The sequence below is a fragment of the Idiotropiscis lumnitzeri genome, chromosome 6 (assembly GCF_059441095.1).
Source record: "Idiotropiscis lumnitzeri isolate Australia: NSW breed Sydney's pygmy pipehorse chromosome 6, RoL_Ilum_1.0, whole genome shotgun sequence".
Classification (NCBI taxonomy): Eukaryota; Metazoa; Chordata; class Actinopteri; order Syngnathiformes; family Syngnathidae; genus Idiotropiscis; species Idiotropiscis lumnitzeri.
In genome coordinates this window covers 14981612-15005370 of record NC_142396.1, presented here as the reverse complement: position 1 = coordinate 15005370, position 23759 = coordinate 14981612, and the positions used below count along the sequence as shown (strand labels likewise).

At 40.1% G+C, this 23759-nt stretch overlaps 2 protein-coding genes across 3 annotated transcripts in view; both read right to left on the bottom strand.

Moving 5' to 3' along the window:
• th (tyrosine hydroxylase) overlaps positions 1 to 3643 on the bottom strand; it is a 46889-nt gene extending 43246 nt beyond the window's left edge. Inside the window, exons 1-2 of the mRNA XM_088297613.1 lie at positions 3523 to 3643; positions 2460 to 2599 (exon numbers count right to left, since the gene is read on the bottom strand). The gene's annotated coding sequence lies outside the window, so the exon portion shown is untranslated. The remainder of the gene's footprint in view (positions 1 to 2459; positions 2600 to 3522) is intronic.
• A 12317-nt stretch (positions 3644 to 15960) lies between these two features.
• Positions 15961 to 23759, bottom strand: part of osbpl5 (oxysterol binding protein-like 5) — a 32217-nt gene continuing 24418 nt past the window's right edge. For both annotated transcript variants that reach the window (XM_088298750.1, XM_088298751.1), the window contains 11 exons: positions 23203 to 23301; positions 22948 to 23044; positions 22435 to 22533; positions 22187 to 22284; positions 22009 to 22098; positions 21300 to 21436; positions 20876 to 21055; positions 20655 to 20784; positions 20288 to 20402; positions 19309 to 19402; positions 15961 to 18076 (listed from right to left, as the gene is read on the bottom strand). In XM_088298750.1, the coding sequence (XP_088154876.1) occupies positions 17941 to 18076; positions 19309 to 19402; positions 20288 to 20402; positions 20655 to 20784; positions 20876 to 21055; positions 21300 to 21436; positions 22009 to 22098; positions 22187 to 22284; positions 22435 to 22533; positions 22948 to 23044; positions 23203 to 23301 (1275 nt within the window). In that variant the 3' untranslated portion in view covers positions 15961 to 17940. The remainder of the gene's footprint in view (positions 18077 to 19308; positions 19403 to 20287; positions 20403 to 20654; positions 20785 to 20875; positions 21056 to 21299; positions 21437 to 22008; positions 22099 to 22186; positions 22285 to 22434; positions 22534 to 22947; positions 23045 to 23202; positions 23302 to 23759) is intronic.

Sequence of the window (23759 nt, the reverse complement as noted above, 5' to 3'; positions counted from 1 at the left end):
TTCATATCAGCTGCAGCACAAAATGATGCTTCATGGACAGTAAAGGTCCATTAATGCGCTAACAACAATTGTGTGCTCACAACTATTTTGACCATCATGGAATAAAGAACAGACGCCATCACACTGCACTTTGTTATTTTTTCATCAGTGGCACAATACTTGTTGGAATACGCCAAATGGCCACAGCTCGGTGAAGGGTAGCTAACGGTGACTGACATTTTTTTATCATTTGTTTTTATTTTGCTCCTTGAACGTATGTCTTCATGTGTTTGTTTAAAATGTGTATTGTCACTGCAAAATATATATGTTGAGAATGTTGTATTTGATTCATTCTCTAACTTTTAATTAATAATTACAAAAATACGTATAGCCCTTTTCTATCTGTACTCTGCTGTATACATATAGTGTCTATAGAGAATGCTGTCCCACGCACCATCCCACTGCAATATTCCTGACAGAATAATAAAAAGTGTGAATGAAAGAAAGAGACAAAGAAAGAAAGAAAGAAAGAAAGAAGTGTATGGCTGCTGGACAAATTTTCAAAGAACTGGAGAGTGAGCCAAAAGTGTTTAGCGGGTGCGCCTCACATAACTAATGAAGTAGATGTGAAAGTATTGCTACTGTTGGCTTAACCTCCGGAATGTGTACATGTGTATATATCTACACATGAACATATATATACTTGTTTTGCTATATAGGAATAACATTAGGCTATTCTTGTTTATAATAATTATATAATATTGTAATAGTATCATGTTCTTGAAAAGAGCGAGGCCAAGTAAATAAAGTGGAGTAGAGGCGTATTGTGAGCACACATGTGCTGAGGTCAGAGGTGAAAAAGGCTAAAGCAGGGAAGTGGAAGTGCTTGATGGGGTCACGGTCCTTTATCCAGCTTTGAAGTGGGCGGACGGGCCTCCCTTCTAAAAATATGGTCTAACAAATTGGCACCACTTTAATCTCACGCACATAAAGTGGCCGTGCCTAAGTCAAAGGGCCCACGAGGTCATGTGGGCTGAAGTTTTTGTTACCGAGGGAGAACTGCTCTTCTTTGTGAGCGCGCAACGTTTAGCGCTACACGGGGGCAACATTCCTGACTCAGCAACAGGTCAGGAGTTGTACATCAGGCGGACGTTGTAATGTGTGTAATGAACCCTGGACCCACATGCATGCAGACACGCACAATGTTTCTTCCGCTCTAAGTGGCAACTATACAAACATCCTCTCATGGAGCACATGTCCATGTCATACTTGCAGCGTCACAGTGAATTCATTGTTTCACACTGATGGAAAAGATAAGCCGACTAAGACACGCAAGCATGTGTCATTCATAGTTACTACCGTTTTCTTAATTCCAAGTCATGACCAGTCTTACATAACGAACACATTACAAAGTACAATTACATCAATAAGGAATGATTAAATACATTTTAATCTATTTTGTTAAAAAAAAAAAAAAAAAAAATGAAGAGTAAAATGGTGCATGTTGGTATGTGGTATAGGTAAGAAAAAAAGCACACACAGTAAATGATAATACTGTACTGTACATTCAATATGTATAGGGTATGAAGGTTTTATTGCCGTAAACGTAATAAAACTATTATTCCTAATCTGTATGCAGAAGGAATGGTTGTTGAGCCCGCTCAGGGTGTGTCCTGCCTCCCAAAGTTATCTGGGTTGATGTAGTAATTGTATATTCCATATTAGGTATTGTTATAACGTGTACCCGCCTCTTTTATCTTAAAAGCTACGGAGGGGAAGCACAACATTGGTGCGCTGAAAGCAATCTGTCTCACCTTTTGTAAAAGACAAGTTTGGACTGTGGTTGTTTGCTTTATCTCCTGTCCCATTTGGTGTATATCTACTTGAGAATATCTTTAATTGTACTGGATAACGCTAACATAGAAATTTGTATATTCTACGAGGAAGCCTTCACTGATGTACAGGAGGTCGCACTGTCAGCTAATGAGTGGCTGAGCCCCGAGCAACTGTGATGCCATTTTCCGTCGACAGAAGTGACAAAATGGCCGCCCACTCACATGGCTAAAAACGGGTGGAGTTTGCTGCTTAACTCATATTACGCAAATGCAATATCAATCACCGTGCCAGGTTTCAACTAGTGAGCTTCCCTTGAACAAATTATTATCATGAAAATGTTCTTGGTGACTTCCCTTTAAGGGGAATTTGAAGAGTCCAATAAACTAGCCGTTTTACTACGCTTGTTATTTTCTATTAATTTCATTTCAGTGTAAAGTTTTACTTGCTGTCTGTTTTTGAAAAACTCTTTCCTATTAGCCTCTTAAATACTTTATGGCAACTTCCAATACGTCAAGTACAAATTATTAGCAATTCTTGATCCTTGGGATATTTTGGCAAAAGAATTATGGTGACATATTGAGACACCTGGCAAACGGTTTAAAATTTCATGGAAATATCATAAGCCATGCTTGAGGAGTACTCACATATCGCCCAAAGCTTTTCGCACAATTTTCATTCATTTTTCATGAGATCAGGTTGCAGCTGGATGATGCCATCGCTCCAATGTGGGTGTTATTCTGCTTACAGGAAGCCGACAAACAGAGGATCGCCCCCCCCTTGCTTCCTGTAACATGAAAGGTGACGCCAACAGGATGAAAAACCGGCGGCGTCATGTGTAAGTAAATATAAAAGCTCTCAAACCCAAACATGACAGACCACCGGGATGTGATGCAAATGCTTAAGAGGATTGCTCACGACCAAACTTCCCGAGCTGTTTCATAAAAGAGGTGGTGATTGTGAGCTCATCGCCGCCGACAAGAGATGTTCACCGGCTTGTTTTACTGGAAACGACCTACTTTGGTATTTTACAGCGTGATACACCACTCAGGTGATCACATTCCTGTGCGTATCCGTCAGTCAGTCACACGCCCTGAAGCTACGGCTCAGGCAATATGAGGTCCAACCGTTTGATCATGGGAAGAGTTTAAATGGGACACAATGTGGAATGTTGGACCAAAATCTCTGTTTTGTTTTTTGTAAATAATTCATTGCCTTTCACATTCATGGGTCCTTCATCCAATGAAATGTCATAGAATTACCATATAAAATGTCCAAAAAGACCCGATTCTTTGTGTGCTGTCATGACAACATTGTTTATGTTGTTAACGGACATTCATTTTTGTTTTGTGACTCATGGGGAAGGAGGTCCGCGCATCTACAACACTGCCTCTTTGGCCCAGTTAGTGACGAACACACACGAGCGATAACAATATAAGGATTCATTGCACCTGGTTGGGAATCACAAGACAGAAACCAAAATATCCTGAATAATGACTTGATCACATTTATGCTTTTGTGAGTTTTTCCCTGACACTGACATTGTGCTTTCTACTGCATTGTTACTAAGGAAACAAACATCCACAAAAACAAGCATTCACATGTCAACGTATGGCAATATTGTCCTAAAAATAGTCAGCAAGCCCGTTTTTCAAAGGGAATCTTGTGAATGTGGCACGTATACACACACACCCACACACACACACTCACATGCAGCGTTGGTGTAAGGGCAGCCTGATGGGGATCATGTTGCCGGGCCTCAGCTGTCCACAGAGAAGTTTCAGGCTGAGACAGGAGACGTTGTCAGGAATGTCTGCAAGGCAGTGAGGAGATGGACGTCTGCGGATGAGTACATGAAGGCGACACAAAGATTTACACCAGATAGAGACTTCAGAGGAGGACTTTAGTCAGAGATGGTCTGAAATTAAACTTAATACTTCAATAAGTACAAAGCTACAACATCAAAAACAAAACCAACAACGTAGAAAGTTCAGTAATCTCTGAGTGTTGTTTAGCCTCATGTTCCGGTGCGATGACACATCACTACAAAATAAATCAATCTATATATTAAAACTCAGCCATTTATCTTGAAATGCAAATTGAATTTCACCCTTTTTACAACACACCTTACTGAAATGATTAGGATCGTTATCATGCTTATTCAAATATTGCTGATGAGCTGATCGTTTGAATCTGGTGTGTTAGCAAGGAACGATGGAAAAGAGGCAGAACAGCGGCCCTTAAGGACCAGTGCTGGGCATTAAAGAAAAAATGTAAATGTTTCTGTGTGAATCTGTTACTTGACTGCATACCAGTCCAGTTAGAAAATGGACGAATTAACCAAAATAGAGAGCAAAACATGAGCATGCATCTGCATTGTTTTCAGGCAAGCACATGTGATATATCTTATAAGAGGAGAGGACAGAAAGTTTAGAGCTGTTCACACAGTCGAAAGAGGCTCCAGGGAGGCATTTGTCTTGCTTGCACCTGCCTGAGTGGGTGTATAAACAAATGACCAAGAACAGATTACAAAACCATAATATCTCCCCGTCTGAATGTCAAACATGAGAAACTATTCCCAACTTCCTATTCTGTTTTTTTTTTCCAACACTACGTCTGTTTGAGTAATCCCTTCATCAAGTGTCATCTTGCAGACATGTTGAATTAAAGCTGCTGGATTTAAGTAGATGAATGATAAGTGAGTAATTTAAGAGGTACAGACAACTGTAGAGTGTGAGAGAATCAGGACAGAACAAGTGAGGGCAAGGTTAATAGTCACCGAGGTGTCGCTCAAAACACCAACGCAGCACATTGTGTAACCAACATAGAAGCGAAGGTAAAACAAATGCTTGCAATATAGTGTAATAAGTGAATAACCCCGGGTAAGCGTCATTATCAAAACCAGGGGAAATGAGTTCTGCACCAGAGGAAAGCAAGTGAAAGAGAAAGCAAGACGGATGAGTAAATTAAGGTCATGAGGGGGGAATCCACGACAGAGAATATTGGAGGAGGAAGAATCTGAGGGGAAAATGCTTCGCCAACTAGTCAAGTGCAAAGATACTGCATCTTCAGTAGGAATCTGTTAAATGCTTTCTTGTAGGAAATGGATTTATGTGAGCAAACAAAGCCACTCATTAGCAAACACTGCCTCAATACATTCCCACGTGAGTGATTTGGTATTTTGCAGCAAGGAGCTTCAAGTTACTTTCCACAGTGAGGAAGCAGTCCGGGAAAAAAATGCATTTGGTATAGAATGTAAACCAGTCAAGAAATTATATCCAACTCAAGCAGAATCTCCAAACATCAGTCATGTTTTTTCCATGTGTTTGGTGTGTCGCGTCATATTCATCGTGTCCACCTGAGTTCGTTTACCCAAGCCACAGCCTTAACCAATCAGGCTCTTCCAGCCCTTCGTGTCTTGTACAGGTGCTCCTCATTGTCTTGTTAATTTGTTTGCATTTAGTTCCTTGTTTGCTTTCGATTCTTGTTGGTACATTGTCCCTGTCAATGTTCATGTCCACGTCAGTTGTCCTCCTCAAGAAATGTCCTTGTGTTTCGTTGCTCCTTGTTCTGTCCTTTTGATATTTTAGCTTATGCCAAGCTAATTGTTAGCTTTTTGTATCATCAATTAAATCTTCCCACTCAACCTCCAAGCAAACTTGACAGAACTACACCGACAAGCACTGAAAGTAACCAGGGAACTAATTACAAACGAATTGACGAGACAACGAGGAGCACCTGAACAAGACACAAAGGGTTGGAAGGAAGCTGGTTGGTTTACACTGGCGCTTGGGTAGACGAACACAGGTGGACACAATGAACATGACGCGACACAACAAACACAAAGAAAAAAACATGAAACTAAATACTAAACCAAAAACAACAAAGAAAGATCATGACAGAGAAAGCTGACAAAGCAATCTACCCTTATGCTCACAATGTTATCCCAAAATGTATTTGTGGAAATGTGTTCCACTTTAAGTCCATTTTTCAGAATTTTGTTTTTCAGGTGCCGAAACACTATAGCAGGCTCTCATTAGACTTGCTAGACTTGAATGAATGAACGATGACAGAATTTTGAAAATATTTTTAAATGGCATAATTTCTAAAATGGCTCTCGCAGGTTATCCCAACCATCCATCATGTCATATGGGGTCTGTTATTTTCCCTCCCCGATCTGCTTCGGAAGGTCTGGGCTGACAATTGTAAGTGTTGAACCTGTACTACAACCGTTTTCTGGTTGGTAGCCCATAGCTGTGGTACCATCATTTTCATTTTCCAAAAGTAGAAGGTCAAGATTCCAAAAGTCCTCTCTCATCACATTGTTTGCCTTCAGTCACGGTTAGCCTCGGCATTGCGGCTTTGCCCTGACTGCCAAATGTGTCCATCAATCACACCACATTGATCATTTAACTAAGGTGTGTATTGCAGACAATGTTTAAACAGGGCGTAGGCTTCACTTTACGTCTGCATGCTTTCACAATCACCCAGAAGCAGCATGTCTGGGAAATGAATTATCATATAATTATTCATTGATGTAATTATAAATGTAAAAATATATCAACTAGTGTGCCTTTTGATACACGAAGTAAAGCCTGGTACGACCTGACCCTAATTTTGAAGCCCCATTCACCTTTCGTAAGGCCACTTTATAATGCATATCGAGGAAGGAAACGGAAACAAGACTAAGCCTCGCAAAAGAAGGAAGTGCTGTTTTTCATAGCTTAAGGGTCTTTCCCAAGAAGAACAATGGTCCCCTCAGTCCAAATGCTGCCCTCATGACTGAACAAAGTGGTGACTTTTTGGCAAATATTCAACAGTTGTTTTGCATGAAGCATTAATTAAATTAGACAGCAGGGTCAAAAAGCATCATAATGCCCTCACAATACACTTTATTAGGTACCCCTGTGACATCTAATGAGATCTAGTTCGAGAGTTTATAATGCCTCGTTTTAGGTTGACCACTGTCAGAGTGATATAATGTAACTGTGAGAATGCAGTGGAACATGGATCACAATGCTGCAGTGTGTTTAACATTTGACACTTTTGCTTGCAAAAAAGGGAAAACTAAAAATTTTAAGTCTATAAAACATGCAATAGTTGTGATGTTAAATAAATAACCTGCATACATTTCTCATATCATTGGTATTGAAGAACAATCTTCAGCTGTCAATCTTTTAAAATTTTCCCTGTTGGAAATTTTGAGAGTAACATGTAGCTTAATGGAGTGTCAAAAGAGAAAATAATTGAATATATATAACGTGTAGCAGTTTGGGGGAAATCCACGTACATTCCACGTCAAAAAATTGAGTACAGGCCAAGGAGTTTACATAAAAAGTCATATTTTCCCACAGATGCAATTGAAATTATGTGCGGATATTCTGGATCACTGGCTACTTGGGAATGTAATGTTGGGCCTTGCGTTCCAGACAGGAAGTCCCAATGATGTCATCTCCCACGGAAGTCATCTTTAAGGCGCACAGCTACATGCAGACGCACGGCAGGATGTCAAAACCATACAACTCTCCTCGGCCGATGGCTAAAACATGACCGCAAACGTCTGGTTTTTATCCCCATGAGGTGGCGCACACGTCCACAGCCGCTTAAATGAAGAGCTGCGTGAGCTGTGGGAACCCAATTTCAAGGTGTAGCTTTACATAGCACCAAGGGAAGCGTGAAGAGACAAGATTTCAGGCTTTTGCACGACAGTTGAGACGAGTAAGGGTGAAAAGTGAATCCTGTTATAAATCCTGCAGAAAAAGAGTATTATACTTGGCCCAATAAATTCCACTGCAATAGATTCAACAACACAAATGAGTGTCATCTTTCGAAGCCCATCTCGAACAATTTATCTAAACGGCAATTCTCAGATTCTCACGTTTTTTTCTTATTGGCTTCACATGTTTACAGCCACTTGTTGCTAGGCAGAATTTGTCCTTGCTGCTAACGAGAAAAGAATTTGTGGTTGGCTTGTCTGTCTCACAGTTTGGAGGTTCTAAGTTAGAATATGGGCGGCCAACCAGTTCAGAGTGAACCTCGGATCTTGCCCAAAGTCAGCTGGGAGTGGCTCCGATGACTCAAATGAGTACAAGCGCTATGGAAAATGGATGAATGTGCGTTACTTAATCAAGTGTCACAAATGTGTGTACAATTTCAGTAGCCTTTATACGTCAAATAATTTCTTATTAAAGTGCAGTTTGTTTTTTTTATTTTCCTATACCATTCTTGTGTAAATGTTTGAACTATAATATGAAATCAACTTTTTGTTGAACACTTGGGCCGACTATGCTACTGTATTTTGATGTTATTCATTGTGTTGGTACTTGGCGAGTCATTTGGTGTAAAAAGAATCAAACCAGTCGGCTAGTCAAATTTCAAATTAAAGCTGATGACACTTTGACCCTGGAGAGAAATCTAGAAGTCAGGGAAGGGAAGTCACATAAAAAGCCAATGAAAGACTTCTAAATCAACATTACGATAAGAGAGAAGCATTTTATATAATTTCTCAATCAAATGTAATCCATTTTCTGTATTAAATATAAAATCCATATTAGGAAGAAAGAAAAACGTGACATCTGCTGGATCTGGCTGTTTATTGCTTCCAATCCAAAGTCCAGAGTGGCCACTGGTCAGACGTCCTTTTACACAATACAACACACATGAAGACAGAGGAGCCTTTCACAGAAATCTGAAACACAATCTGCTTTCTTCATTCAACGACTGCCGAGTGTCTGCTATCCGGCCCTCAGGGGCAGGGGTTTTGGCCGAGGTGAGGAAAGAGATGTTTTCATGGGGGGGAGACGCAGGGCACATGGAGGATGAGTGGATTGTTGGGTAATGAGTCACTGGAGCCTCCTTCAAAGCCTGCTGTGCAACCTCGACAACCCTCCGCCTCTCGCACCCGAACAGGGAGGTCCGCAGGAATCTGGGCCGAGATGGAAGAGCTGAGTGGGCAGTCCACATTGGAATGAGCCGCAAAGAGGTCAAGTTCTTGCTGCTGAGGACATGAGCGTTGACATAAAGGCCTCTACTGTAGGGATTTTGGAGGACGGTTGTCAAGTAGCGCTTGTCTCAGCTTTGTGTGCAATGCAATTCTTTTTCTTTCTACATGGAGCAGGATTATGTGCATGTAAAATACACAGTGGCGGTGTCCACCATCCACAAATTGCTGACATATGTTTGTTTATTTAACTAATCAGATTTCATATTTACCCCCACCAAGAAAAAAAAAAAAAAAACATCCTGCTCACTGGCTTTGTGATGTTTCCGTCCCCAAACAGACGACGCGTACCGAGTTTCCCACGGCCGACGTCGGATTGGTGTGTAGAGGTGTTAAGAGTGAGAAGTAAATTTTCTAATCATGGCGACATTTTGAATTTGGACAATATTGGTGCATTACTAATATTATTCACACCTTGACTGTTTTTTTTTCACCATCTAAATTAAAATGAAAAGCTTTTAATCCTTTCAAAACCACCACCATTTTTGTCACCTTATTTTAATGAATAAAAATAGCCCTATAGTGTATCAAAACATTTATCCATCCATCTTTCAGTTAACTTTTCAATTAAAGTCCATCAACAAACAGCTGCATGTCACATCACTGTGTTGATGCCAATAATTATCCTGTTAGCGTGTGTGACACGCGCGTAGGATTTCAAACATGCATACACCAGCTGAGACACTCATTTCATTACACCGTCCACTCTTTGCTCTCATGTGCAACCAAGCAGCTGTTTACCGGCATTTAAGATGGGACAAGAAGAAAGAAGATGGACGGACTCATCACACTCAAGCTACAACGTTGCCATGCTGAGATGACAGAGCGAGTCAAGGCGTGAACTGGAAGTGGGTAACCGCATCTAACATACCGCGAGTAAACAGGGCGAGGCAACAAGATCAAACAAGTAACACTCGCACAGATGTCGCATCTATCTTTAGTTGCCATGTGACCACACAAGGCTGCAAGACCGCATACACAATACACTGTCTATAAATTTTTAGGAGGTGTGCTAAAAAGGACACAATGTCCCCGATTGGATTTTCTGCTTAAAGAAAAACAACAAAGTAGACTGTGGTGGGAAGTAACAGAGTACGATACGTGATTGTAATCATTCAATTAAATCATTTGGTGGGTTATTTTTTAGTTACTTTACCTGGATACCTGCAACTACGTTCTACTTGTAATTTTTTTGCCAACAAAAAAATGTAAAAAGAGCAAGCATAAAAGTTAAAGTATAAAGTCTGTACTTCATTACATTTTTATTAAGTGCAGAAGTTAAATCATTATTACTTTTAACCAGTCTTTTTTTTCTCAACGCAATTACCGTATTTTCGCGAAAATAAGGCGCACTTTAAAGTCCCAAATTTTCCCCAAAACAAACGAAGCGCCTTGTAATGCAACCCACCCATAGACTGAGTAACTCTCTCGACCATTTGGCGAGCTAGCATGCGCGAGCTAGCATGCGCGAGCTAGCATGCGCGAGCTAGCATGCGCGAGCTAGCATGCGCGAGCTAGCATGCGCGAGCTAGCATGCGCGAGCTAGCATGCGCGAGCTAGCATGCGCGAGCTAGCATGCGCGAGCTAGCATGCGCGAGCTAGCATGCGCGAGCTAGCATGCGCGAGCTAGCATGCGCGAGCTAGCATGCGCCTCGTAGAGCGGCGCGCCCAGTGTAAGTAATAAATACAGAAATAGCACCCTCAACTTGTGCTGCGCCCTTTGATACAACGCGTCTTTTGGCCGTAAAAATACGGTACTTCTAATTACTGTAAGTGAAGTGTGTGAATCCTTTTGACACTTCTGATAGCTGCTTACTGTTCTGTGATTAATTAGAGCCGTTTATCGAGCGATTTAAACGTTTGTGGTCGTAAAGCTGCCTCAAGCCGGTGTTTGTTTTGTAAGTCTGGCACAAGACTCCGCGAGTGGTCCTGTAGCTCTCAATACAGTATGTCAGTTATGCCAGGTATGCACACAAAATGCTGTCATGACAACAAATGCATTGACTTTAAAAAAAAAACAGCAAAGCAAAGAGAAGATAATGTTGCTTGCGTAATAGCCGGGTGGAAGTGATTTATCAACAATAGAGCTTCAACGGATCATTATCGCATCATCGCACTCATCTCTTTAAGCACGGTAGATCCTCAGCCTCTGCCTGCACAGGACCACCACCCCTGCTGCCCATTCTTTTCCACACCAACCACCCCCCCAATTGACAAGAGGAGGCACTGCTGTATTTTGAAACAAATCAATGCCCAACCCTAAAAGGAAACAAGTGAATGTCAATGATTCATCTTTCCGATCAAGACAGACTTGGTGAGTCAACTTTGAGCTTTGAACTTAGAATGGTTGTTCTCTCTATCTCTGCAATGACATAAAGATGAAAATAAAAGAATAAATGGAGTGCACTTATATAGCACGTTATCTACACCATATGGTGCCCAAAGTGCTTTACAAAGCCTCACATTCATCAGTTCACACACACATTCACAAACTAATAGCCGGCTGCTGCCATGCAAGGATCTGCCAGGTCCACTGGGAGCGAATTAGGGGTCAGCGTCTGTCTTGCTCTGCAACACTTAGACATGGTCACAAGGGTTGAAAAACCCACAACATTCGGGTTGGGAGATGACCATGCCACCACTGAGCGAAATGGAGAACTAAAAATGTTTTGGAATACATTTGTATTTTATATTCGTAAATATCCATCTATGCATTTTCAATAGTGCTTGTCCTCGTTAGAGTCGCAGGTCAGCTGGAGGCTATTCTAGCTGACATTATATTTTACCAGACCTAATCAGAGGCGGGATGCACCCTGGACTGGGGACTTATCCGCCAAGGGTATATGCAGTGTAACAAACAACCATTCACACCTGTAGGATTATTTTAAGACTTCACTAAACCTAATGTATGACTTGAGTATCTAGAGCATCTAAAAATTCCACACAGGAGAATGTGATACAGTAGCCCTAACAAATACAAGTACAGACTTCCAGCAAATAAAGAGTTTCACCAAAACTGGAAAAAAAATGTGGAGCACTTAAATGCACATATTTGTTTTTGTTTGAACACATTGTTGCAAGCTGCCGTCTGTGCATTCAGTATCGTGTGCTAGAAAGCCCCGAGGCGGTCGATGAATTCATTAAAGGCCCCACGCAAACGCAAAAAGAATGGGAGCTTCCTTGGTTTTGCTTCCAGTCAGTTAACGCCTCCTGTAACATAGAATTTTGTCATTATCACGCAATATAAATGCCCAGCTAAACTGAAAACCCCAAATCACAACACCTACATCAATGCAAAATGAGAGGAATTTTCATTTCTGGGAAACGCCTCCTCCGTTAGTCAAAGAGCAATTTGTGTTTGTCCAGTTTGTGTTAGCAGGTTGCTTTCTGTTTCAGGAACAATGACAAAAGACTCATGACAGACACATGGAACTTGTTTCTAGGGCATGTGAGAAAACACTTTCATATAATGGCAAACTGAGTACATAGGTCTTCCTCAGTGCCACACCTCTGCAAAGAACCATTGACATTGGTAGTGCAGTTTTTGGATCATCACATTTTTAAAACAACATTACGCAAAAATAAATAAATAAACAAATAAATAAATAATAATAATAATATCCATTTATAATTTGTTTATAGTTCCAATGAAGTCATAGGTGATTCCAGCTGATTTTGGTACACTTAGAACTGTTTGCCAGTTCCAGGGCACATATAGACAAACCACCATTCAAACAAAAATCAAATCTATGCACAATTTGGAGTCCTAATTAGCTAACATGCATGTGTTGGCATATGGGAGGGAACACACGGAAAACATACGAAATCCACACATGAGTTTGTGAGTCAAAATTCAAACCCGGGACTCAACTTTGAGCCAAACGTTAGCAACATATTCAATCATTTTAATTTTGTAAAAGTATGTGTGGCAACGATAAATGGAGTGTACAGCCATGACTTTGGAAAATGGATAATTAGAATGAATCATAACCACATGAGTAACCATTACAGGAGATGCGTGCGCTCTCTTCAAGCTACCAGCAAAGAATCTTGCCTCTACATGTTAAACTGGCTTCAGGCAAGTTCGATCGAGAAAGACAAAGACACGCATTAGACACACACACACACACTCTCACAAAGCCTCAGGAAGAAGCAGACAGCCAGACTCCCCTCCCTCTCCATCTTGCTCCACTTAAGTGGAAGGCAAGTCCCAACAAGTCCTCTGTCTCGACTCAAAACGTGGTCTGTCTTTTTCGGGATGGGCCTGCATGGGCTGGAAATGAGAAAACATCCTGCATGAGTCCTCGGTGTAGCTGGCCTCACACTTAGATCAAGTTGAGGCGGAGGAGGAGGAAGAAGAGGGGGGTGGGGGCGGGGGGACGGATCCGAGACCACTGAGAGTTAAAGCAGTTTTTGGCTCAAATAAAGCAGTTAGCTTATTTTAGCACAAAGAGAAACAACATTGTCATTTTTAAATCGGGCTTTTCAAGCACAGTGAGTCAAGATAGCCCAAGAACAACAGAAAAAGAATATACTGGACTATACTTTTGTAAGAAATGATGGTGCTATTTTTCACATGGACTCAGCCTACAGGTTAGAGATATAGTTGCATTATACTTTGGTTAAAATGGGAACAATAAAGCTTCCTTAGGGTGGTTGTGGTCCAATAATTGTGTTAATCAATGTAATATAAAACATTTACTGTACACTAAAATTATGGTTGTATGTCCATCCTGTGTCTCTCTGAGACATCGGCACAAATGATGAGGGCAGCACATTTCTTTGCTCGCATTCACATTCCAACTCAAATGTCCTCCCCTTCACAAGTTTTGACGCTTTTAAATGTACATTATCGCCACCTATATGATGTATGAGGAACAGCATTGACCATATTTTATGGGGTACTCAAGAAACTGTGAGATTAAAATTGGAGCCTTGATAATGGGCTGTCACTTGTCACTTGTATCGCGCTTTTCTACATTGAAGGCTTTGTGTGATTATCCTTATATTATATCAAACATTGTTCCTCCATTGACTTTCATTCTCTGGTGATTGTACTTGGGTCGTGAAATAGAATTGAAAAATTAGTCAGCGTAGTTAAATTGGATTATGGAAAGAAAGGTCAAGAAAAAATAGGCAATGGAACCTATTATCGCAAAGTGTTATATTTTTCATTCATCATTACAAACAACTTTTGTAAATGAAGCCTGTTGAATGTCAAGTATCCAACTAACCATAAGAACCGGTCGGAACTGGAAGGACTCCAGGTAGTTACGGTTTTTATTACACTAATGAATCTGGTTATGATCACATGTTTCTGTAGCACCCGTCGCAAACAAACACCCATGGGTGAGGCAAGATATTTGGGGATCCATTAAAATACAAAATTACAGACAAAGAAGGAGTTCGCACACAACAAGTCTCTCTTCAACAAGCACTCATTTAACCCACTTGCTACGTTGCACATCATATAAACTCCATTTGAAATTTCAAAATCCAAAAGACATAGTCGACATCAGAAGTGTAAAAACAAATAAAACATAGATAAAATGGTTTTGGATTTAGTTTTTTTTTTGTTTGTTTCTTTAAGGAACTGCTTTTGTAAACACCACCCCGTGCATGAATATACGGACACGGGAAGAAACACTATGAGTGGATGGTTCGGATAAATGCCTCATTTATACAATTTCTTTCTTTGCAATTTTACATCCCCAATGTATTTAAAACATACACATGTATACGCACACACACACGCACACGCACACACGTTTTTGACGTTTCATTCATGCCACTACCTCCATAAACATAGTGAGACAGAAAGGGGCCCCTAGGGAGGTGGAAAACGAAAAAATGTCATGTCACTGAGGACCCCTTCATGTCCACTATTTTCTAGAGCCCCTGTCAGTCATGGACGCTTGGGAACACCTCCCAACCCCTCTTCACACACCTTATGGCACCCTGCAAAAGGACAGGCCTCCCACCATGAGTGCGACTCTGGTATCATCATTTAGTTGCCATTGCAAGGGACAGGCCCAGGAGACAACAAACACCCACGAGCTGATGTGTTCCACGTGTATAACTACAGATGCAATAAACCCACCGGATGTATGTTTAAATCATTTGACCACAGTCTAGAGATAGGACAAAATTAAATCTGTTATCCTAAGATACAGATGTGAATTTAATTAGCAATTGTATATATATATATATATATATATATATATATATATATATATATATTACCTGTGTGTGTGTGTTCATGTGTGTGTGCACACCCACAACACCTGAGATCAAGCAGCTCAGAAAATGGATGGATGACAATTCAAAACCAGGACAGTAGGCTAGAGTAGAACAAATTCAAATCTCTCTCTCAGATGAATTAAATGTAAGATATTTTTAACTGAATGGCACAAAATGTTGATGGTATTATGGGGAATGGTTTCAGAATTAGGAATCAGGAAATAAGACAAGCTAAGGAAAGCCACTTTTATTAATCCAAATGAAAAATGGTATTATGGCGTTGCAAACGTTTCTATTTTTGTCACTTTGGAAATGAGTACACCAAGAGAAAAAAACTTGTTTGAAATTCAAGGCAACCATGTAATCAGAGTCCTACTAATAAAACCCGTCACCCACTCCCAGGCCGCCTGCATTATTTGGAGGTTCCCAAACAATTCAATTCCTATCAGGGTGTTGGGGTTGCAAGGTGATATTCACATGCTCAAGTTCTACTCCCAGGCCAGCAGGAGGCTTTGCACTTCCCACCTTAACACACTCATCTTAGTGATGTGCGAGGCATGAGGAGTTGTTTGCAAGCTGCTGCTGTATGTGTATTTCATAGTTGAGGCACAGTGCCCCCTCGCCCCGAAACGACCGTGGAAGGAGGCTTTGGCAATGCCATGACATCAGCTTGTATTGTTTTGTCTTTGAGCAGAAAAAGGCCAGTATTTGAAACCGATATGGATTTTGGATGACTAAAACTAGAATTCGACCTTCACAGATGTGTTGTGTATTTTGATTGTGATGTTTTTCCCACAAATAATCAGCCATGACCAAATACAATTTAGAGCAAAAATTGGACTGTCTCAGCCCATAAAACGTGAGGCACAACATTTCAACAGTCAAACATTAATAAATAAAAAAAGGCATTGTCGGGGTTAAACGTTTTTACTGTAGTGCTACAGTGTGCAACAAGTGTGAATGAAAAAATTGGGCATCATCGTGTTCTTAAGAGTTTTTGTTCAATATAACAAAAGTAAGTGGCATTTACAATCCCAGAAAATGGTGATCGAGTATAAAAACAGGAAAATAATGAAAAGAACTTCAAAGTACAGAATATCATTCAGAGTCGATTTTCATCGATAAAATTTGCTCCCGTTGGGAAGATCAGCACTGGCACTGAACTGAAATGTTACAAACTGGGCACTGAACTGAAATGTTACAAAATGTTTGAAAAACAAACAAAAAAAAAACTGTCACAGACATGGCTTTGCTTTTAGCACAACTCAATGGCTTTCTCACACACAAAAATACATACATGAGAGGACAGCAAACAACTCTGGGAGCAAGATTGTCATCCCTGGTCTCTGAGCTCTACACTCCAACATTAGTTACCAAGGGGGTAAATCACACAATAAATACATTCCGAAATCTCTTTTTTTATCACAGAGTGTAAAAATCACTGCAGACAAATATATACATACCTTCTAAAAGAACAGATACAACAAACCAATAAGTGTTTTTACACATTTAAAGTCACTTGAACATGTTGCAGACCAATATGAACACCAAATGGCCAGTTCAGAAACAATTGTCTTGAACCTGCAGTCTCCCTTGTGGCCAGAGGGGGGCGTGGTATTGCGACTAAATAATATTTAATTTCTTGTTAGCCAATTTCCATTAATAGTCACTTGACATAAAAAAATATATACCAACGCAATTGAGCTTTTCAGATCATATACATTTGTGAGTTGTATGCCGCTAAACCCATCTATTACAGACAGCTAGTAATTAACAGACGCAACCGATCAAATCATTCAAATGTTGGTGATTATGCTGGGTTATAAGAGTGTTAGTTATATTTTCAGATCATATTGCAGGGTGAGTGAAATGGTAACTTGGCCAAACACTTCTGTCTTAAAAAAAACAAAATGTCAAACTAGAGACCTGTCAGTATGTTATCTAGGAGACATAAGCAAAAATGATTCCATTGGTCAAAGCATTTTTGTTAAATGTTAACGCTAACGCCACGTGCTTCATCCAGAGCTGACCAAACCGAGTGCTCCACAATCGTCCCTTCCATTATGCCGCAGTAGGCACACAAATATAAAGACACTTTGTATGGCTCTCACTCTTGACCCACATTCGCCTTCCTTCCTACAGTATGTGTCACTAGAAACACACACGCAGTGCTCCCTGTAAACAAGAACTTTGTCCTTTTCGGATTATAAATACTGTTTTGGTAAAATTATTCTCATTACAAGACGAGACATAGCGGATGTGTGAATACAGTAAATACAAAACACAGAATTGCACTGTTGGAAGATGTTCCTTCTTTCGTTTGTATGTGATGTGGTTTTCCTCTTTTTTTTCTTTTTCTTTTTTGGCATCAGCGGTTAAGGCCCAAAATCTGGAGTGGAAATTGTACGAAACATTGGCGCAGTGAACTACCTGCGCACGTAGGGCCTATGGTACATACAAACAACACACAAACACATTCACAGACAGACTGTATTGCAGAGCAAGTAGATAGACACGAAGGGATGGTGGACTCTGTTGATGTTATAACAAATCATTCTTCGTGGTACAACTCATCCTTTCTTTTATTGAAAGACCCTCTTTGTGTTTCCTTTCTACCATCCCTTGTCTCCTGTCCAAAGTGCGTGGGTGCCGGTGCTCTTTTAGTCTGGCTACACTAGGGGGAGTCATTTTCTATCTGAAGATGTCTGACAGGCGTTGGCTGTGTTTATTGCTATAATGTTCATGCTAAGCCGCTTCCTATAAGAAAAAGAATGGGACCAAGGCCCTCATCCAACACTCATCTGAGTTCTATGCCCCTCGGTTGATTAGTTTGTGCTTGTGGGAGGGAATTGAATGTCAGATCGGTGCTGGACGGAGACCTGAGCTTCTCAGGTGTAGACGTAGCGGAGGAGAAGATGTGAGAGGAGCACCAAACAGACGATCACACAATGCCGACCCAGCCATGACACGCTGTCATCTGTTGCTCTCTGCTGAGTGAGCTGACGACTCAGAGCTGACAGGTTCCTAAAAAGACAAGTGAGGTGCACTTTTAATGCAAATAAACAGAGAAAGGCAAACTCGTTTGACCGAATCTTTCAGGGGATGACAATTTCAAATTGTTAACGTTTTCAGTACCTGCAGGTGTGCGTGTGTGTGTGTGTGTGCGCATGTGAGTGTGGTTCACACCGATTTTGGCTGACTCCTAGATTGTGATATGGAACCCAACTACGGCCTATCAGGAAGGAACTTGTACTGTTTCTGAACACAAATGCTGTGTCTACTTGCCTAAACCCAATTTTGCTCCAATCATGCATTTTTGGTTTCTGGAGCCTTTCTGTCATCATTCAATGAAAATCTCAGCAATTCTATGTTTTTGTGCTTGCTGAAACGCGGTACCAAACATATTTTGACCAGTTTCAATCTCACTAAGCGAATGAATTTCACGTCAATGTGGACAAATGTTTTTTGTCATATGCACTTCAAAAATGTCTTGTTTTCTCAACCTTTTGCTTTTGATACAGGTTTTGCAAAAACATAGGTGGGATTAATCCATCAAATTTTAAGAACATGTCGTGTCTTAGAATTTCCGTTTGTTTGATGAACATGCCACGTCCTCTTGGAAAACTGCCAATCACGAGTCAATCTTAGTGTGAATTTAATTGCATTTTATGATTTATTAAATAGACCTTATATATGCCTACCAGTACGATCAAAATGTGACAAAAAGTAAAGCTAATTTGATAACGCTAGCAGAATAAATGGGCCAACATTGTGCGTGATTTACAGCATCAAATTTCAAAGAATAATGCGAGGCTAATAACCACAGCCTCTTTCCATTCTTCCAGTCTCGATGGGTCTCGTATCCACTCCATATTCAGTCATTCAGGCACAACGTTTTGGGTATTCTGAGCATTGGGCACATGTATGTTTCAACATACATCATACCAACAACCTGCGCTTCCTCTAACACTTCAAACACCTGGATCCCCTCAAATAAATTTGAAATATCGCTTTCTGGGTCATTTCGATGTGTAACCCCCTTATTGTTGTTCTTGAAATGAAATCGCACTTCAGAGTGTGTTGCTTGCCAGGATCTCAAGTTGGAAAAATTATTTTGTTGAATATATGACATAAAAATGACTTTTTTCATGATTTATATTTTGTATGACGTTGAATTACTTTACTTTGATTTCATTGAGTATGTGTACCCCGCCTAAGCACAATCACTTAATCACTGCTGCTGTGTCTGGCATCACCTTTGAATGTCTTGCTGTGTCTTCTGTATGGAAGTGATGGATGTGTGGAGGTTGGCCATGTCTTTGCTGCACCGTGCACAGTGGTTTGAGAAGTCTGAAAACAGAACGGTATAAATGTTAACACCAACATATAGACCGTGTCAAAAATATCCAACCCTAACGTTGACGAGCTCAGAATACAAACACGCAAAGAAAAAAAACTAATTTCTAGCTCAGTGACCATTGAGAGTTGACTTCAACACTACTCAACCACTACAAAGAATTTTTAAATTATGATGGACTAAGGAACATGCATGAAATTTGGGTTTTGCAATGACAAAAAAAACGTATAGAGCTCAAATTATGATGAAGACCAATCCAGGATATAGTTCTGCTACTTTCCAAAATAGTACTCTGTGATCAATTGTCACAGAGGGCCTATACCATTTTGCATACAGTCATTAATGGCCCATTTATACCTCATACCTAAAAACCACAATGGCAGAAAATCTTCTTTTGTCACAATTCTAAACGATGCGTTTTAGTTTGTTCCTGCTTGTATTATTTAACGAATGAAAAACATAAATGCGCTATATAAATAAAGTTGTATTGTATGTGTTGGGCAAAATATAAGAGGCATGTGTGTGCATTTTATTTAATGAATCCATGACTATGGATGGTATGATAAACAATGACTTCTCAACCACTTTGTTCGATTGCATATAATTAAAGGTGTGTTAAGTTGAGTTATGCTATTAAAGTAATGATTTTGATTGAGATTGACTGTAAGAATCCAATGGTCAATTGGAAATGTGTTCTTCAGAATATATTGTGTACGAGCATCCAGGGAGATAAGAATACTGCAACCATGTGAAAAAGGCAGGAAAGTGACAGGTATCAAAATGTACCCTAAATTTGGGGTGGCCAAAAAATGAGCTGGGGTTACTATGGCCACTCCTAGCTACAATATAGCTCCGCCCCTGGTGTGTAAACGTCTCACCCTCATTATCTGAGGACTCGTGTGTCGGTTCTGGGGTGCTGCTGCTGCTCTCCGTGTTCTGGCTGCAGCTGGATGGCTGACTGCTGGCTTTCCTGTGTGTCCCATTCACCTTAGCCTTGGAAAAAAAAATATTTTATTCAGTCAGTTGCCAAATGCTAAAGCTAACAAATGGACACCGCTTGTTAAAAGTAAAATTTGGCTACACTGAATAATTTAGCCAGTTGATGACACGATGAAACGTCTGTTTTATGTAATCCAAGTCAGTTCTACTCCTGTATGTCTGGATTGATAGTCAGAAGCATTAAAATAATGTTGAATTATCAAAAATGACAATGAGCTGTTACAAGTGTAAAGGTGAGTGGTTAACCTTGCGTTGGCTGGGCCAGCTATCGCTGTAAGAAAGTCCATTGTGCCGTCTTTGTGTTTTCTCCAGCGTTTGAATCACTCCATCTCTCTCAAACTGAACTAGACAATGCTCCGGCTCCCAGGGCTCAGCTCTAAACCAAAGATGATTGGACTGGTTATTCGGCAGGTCAGTTGTCACAACATATGTGAAGCTAAAAATGAAGATGGCAGGTTTGTTCGTACTCCACATGCTTGTAGGTCCAATCTGAGGTCACTGGGTCCTGATAAAAAAGTCGTGGGGTCCAGGGCTTGTCTCCCCTCTCCCTGGACTCTTTGCGCTGAGCTTCTTCCAGCACAAACTTCTCGTGTGTGGCTTGCACCTGGTCACGCTCTATGATTGCTCTGGTCACATGCTGCCACAGCCTGTTATGTGAGGAAAACACAACCAAAAAAATAAAATACTTACGAACGCTAGATAAGTTGAAACATCACCCAACGGAAGTAGTTTTTTTTTCCACTACTGACATTTTTCTCAATGAACAGCCCATGCAAAATAATAAATAGTAACAATCCATTTAAACTTGCTCGCCAAGGGCTAAAATCACTAACATTTTGAGGAAAATGCCATTACATTCTTCCGAGATCCACAGAAGAACATGCAATTTACCTTTCAGACTCAAACTCTCCCTGCTGGTCAAAGTGGACCACACGTCTCTTGAGACGACTGCTACGGACATCTGGACTTGGATTCCACAATGTCGCCTGCTGTCCAGAGCGCTTCTCATGAATGAAAACTTCGCTGTCCTGATTACGAAAAGTCAAATAAATTGTCATTAAAGGCAGGAAATCGATAAATGATGAAAAAAATAAATAACTGAGAACCTATTGGTTTTACTATATCGATAGGAGGAGATGGGCAAGATTGCCTCACATCTTTGGAAGACAAAAATACTTTAACACCAAAGCATACTATTTTTGAGCTGAGAAAACCAAATCAAGGTGTCATCAACGTTTTTGAGACTGCAAGCTGCTTGTTGGATTAATTTGAAGAGCTACCAAACTTCTGAAAATAACAAATGTGCCCTAATTATATGTACTTAAATGCTTAATTTATGTGAAGATACTAATCAACAAAGATTTAATAATTTTCATATCGGCAGTTTAATTTCATTGCTGAGCTATTTTCAGAACAGGCCCGCAGCTCACTCATGTGATCCTTGGAGGCAATCCTGTGCCCAGGGACACCATTAAGGTGACCACTGATCTAAAAAAAATCTGTGACTCATTGTCATACCCAACGATTTGGCAAAAAAATAAAAAATAAAATAAAAAATAGGAAACAGAACAGAAAAGTTGGCAAGAGAAGGTTTTTGTACCCAATGTCCATCAATGGTGGCGGCAAGCTCATCCCCCACAAAGATCTTGCCACTGATCTGATTCACAGAGCACGGGCCTCCCAGGAACGGCTGCAGTAAGCAAAATCAAAATGTGTTTTTCCTTGAAACCGACGCAGACTGCAAAGCTCAAATTGAACAGCAGAGGTCATCAGTGTACCTTTAACTTGAACTCCAGCTCAGTGAAACCTTTGTTTTTCTCACACTCGATGGTAACCTTTCCACCCAGCTCAAGTGTCATAGTTCCATACAGGATACCTTTCAAGGACAGGCAGACATGTTAGAAATATATCAAGCAATGTGCACGCTGAAAACTGATACCTGCATTTTTACAGACAGTGTGTCAATATTTCCAACATATATTGCACAAAAAGTTGTGCTGAAATGAAATAGGAAATGGGTAGTTACCTTTGCAATGAGCATAGGGCATTGTGATGACATATTCCTCGTCCCTGTTCAGAAAGAGCAGTCTCGCTTTTCCATCCAGGATTGCAGACAGAGAGTTTCCTACTCGAGAGAGCAGCAGAGTAGAACTTGATTAGAGTTCACATGGTCACATGGTTCACAAAAAACCTCTCAAAGCGCAACAGAAAACGGGACTAAAAGTTTTACGTGTCTTTTTTTTTTCTTCCTTTTTTACATTATGAGCATTAACATTAATATAAACTTCTCTGGATTCCAATAAGTAACTCGCTTCAAATGTTCCCGGATAACTGATTAATAAGCAATGCTGAAAATAAAGAGATTATCATCAAGGAAATAAAAGAAAATATCATTTAATCAGACTGTCAAATTTTTGAACAATTGCTAATGAGCCAAATATCCAAATACAAGAGCAATCTTGTATTCTGCTTTTGTCTTTCATGTAAGACTATCGAGGACAGAAGTGGAAAAGAAAACTAAGTGTAATATTCTACATACCATAGAATTTGGACTTTGCCAAGATGCTTCCACTGATGGAAAAACCATCCTTTCTATTGCAGACATAAAAGGCAGAAATGGGTGGATGGTGCGAAATCTGGAAAAAGAAACATTGTGACATTGACACTGAGAACTTGAGAGCAAAAATGTGTCTGCCAAGACTCCCATCTGGCATGTATCAGTTCCAAACTTATTAAAATTTGTGTAATTAGCAGGTTTTCGGAATTTCATCTACACAAGTCTTGCTGTTTTCACCTGTTCAGCTACGTAGAAAGTGCAGCCTTCAGTTTGGGGATGAGGCCAACAGCAGCGAAAAGTTTCACCCAATATTGGGTTATAAGGCTTCTTTAGACCCTGGAATATTCATAGATGCAATGAAGAATATGTCGGTGAATTGACCAATACATGTGTAACTTATTTTATAAATGTGTACTAAGGCAATTACTATACAATTAACCTAAGTGGACTGTACACTATCAAAAAAACTACATTGGAATCTATTCAGCCACAAAGCTTTCTATTATTTCCAAAACTTAACAGGAACAATAGATCACAATATTATATATAAACAAGAATGTCATCAACAATACTGGTATAAGATTAAAATGAATGAAATGCCAATAATATTTACATTTCAAATATTATTCTTACAAAACTTTCATGGAAAATAATTATTAGTCCACATTGTGTTCTTCAATTTCTTGTCCTTCATAACACCTTGTGACTAAAAAATATGGAAAGCCGAAAAGCACTTTACAGGGTTGTAAGAACTGGAGCGTTTTTGGTTGACTAAAAAGTTTCTCACAGTGGCC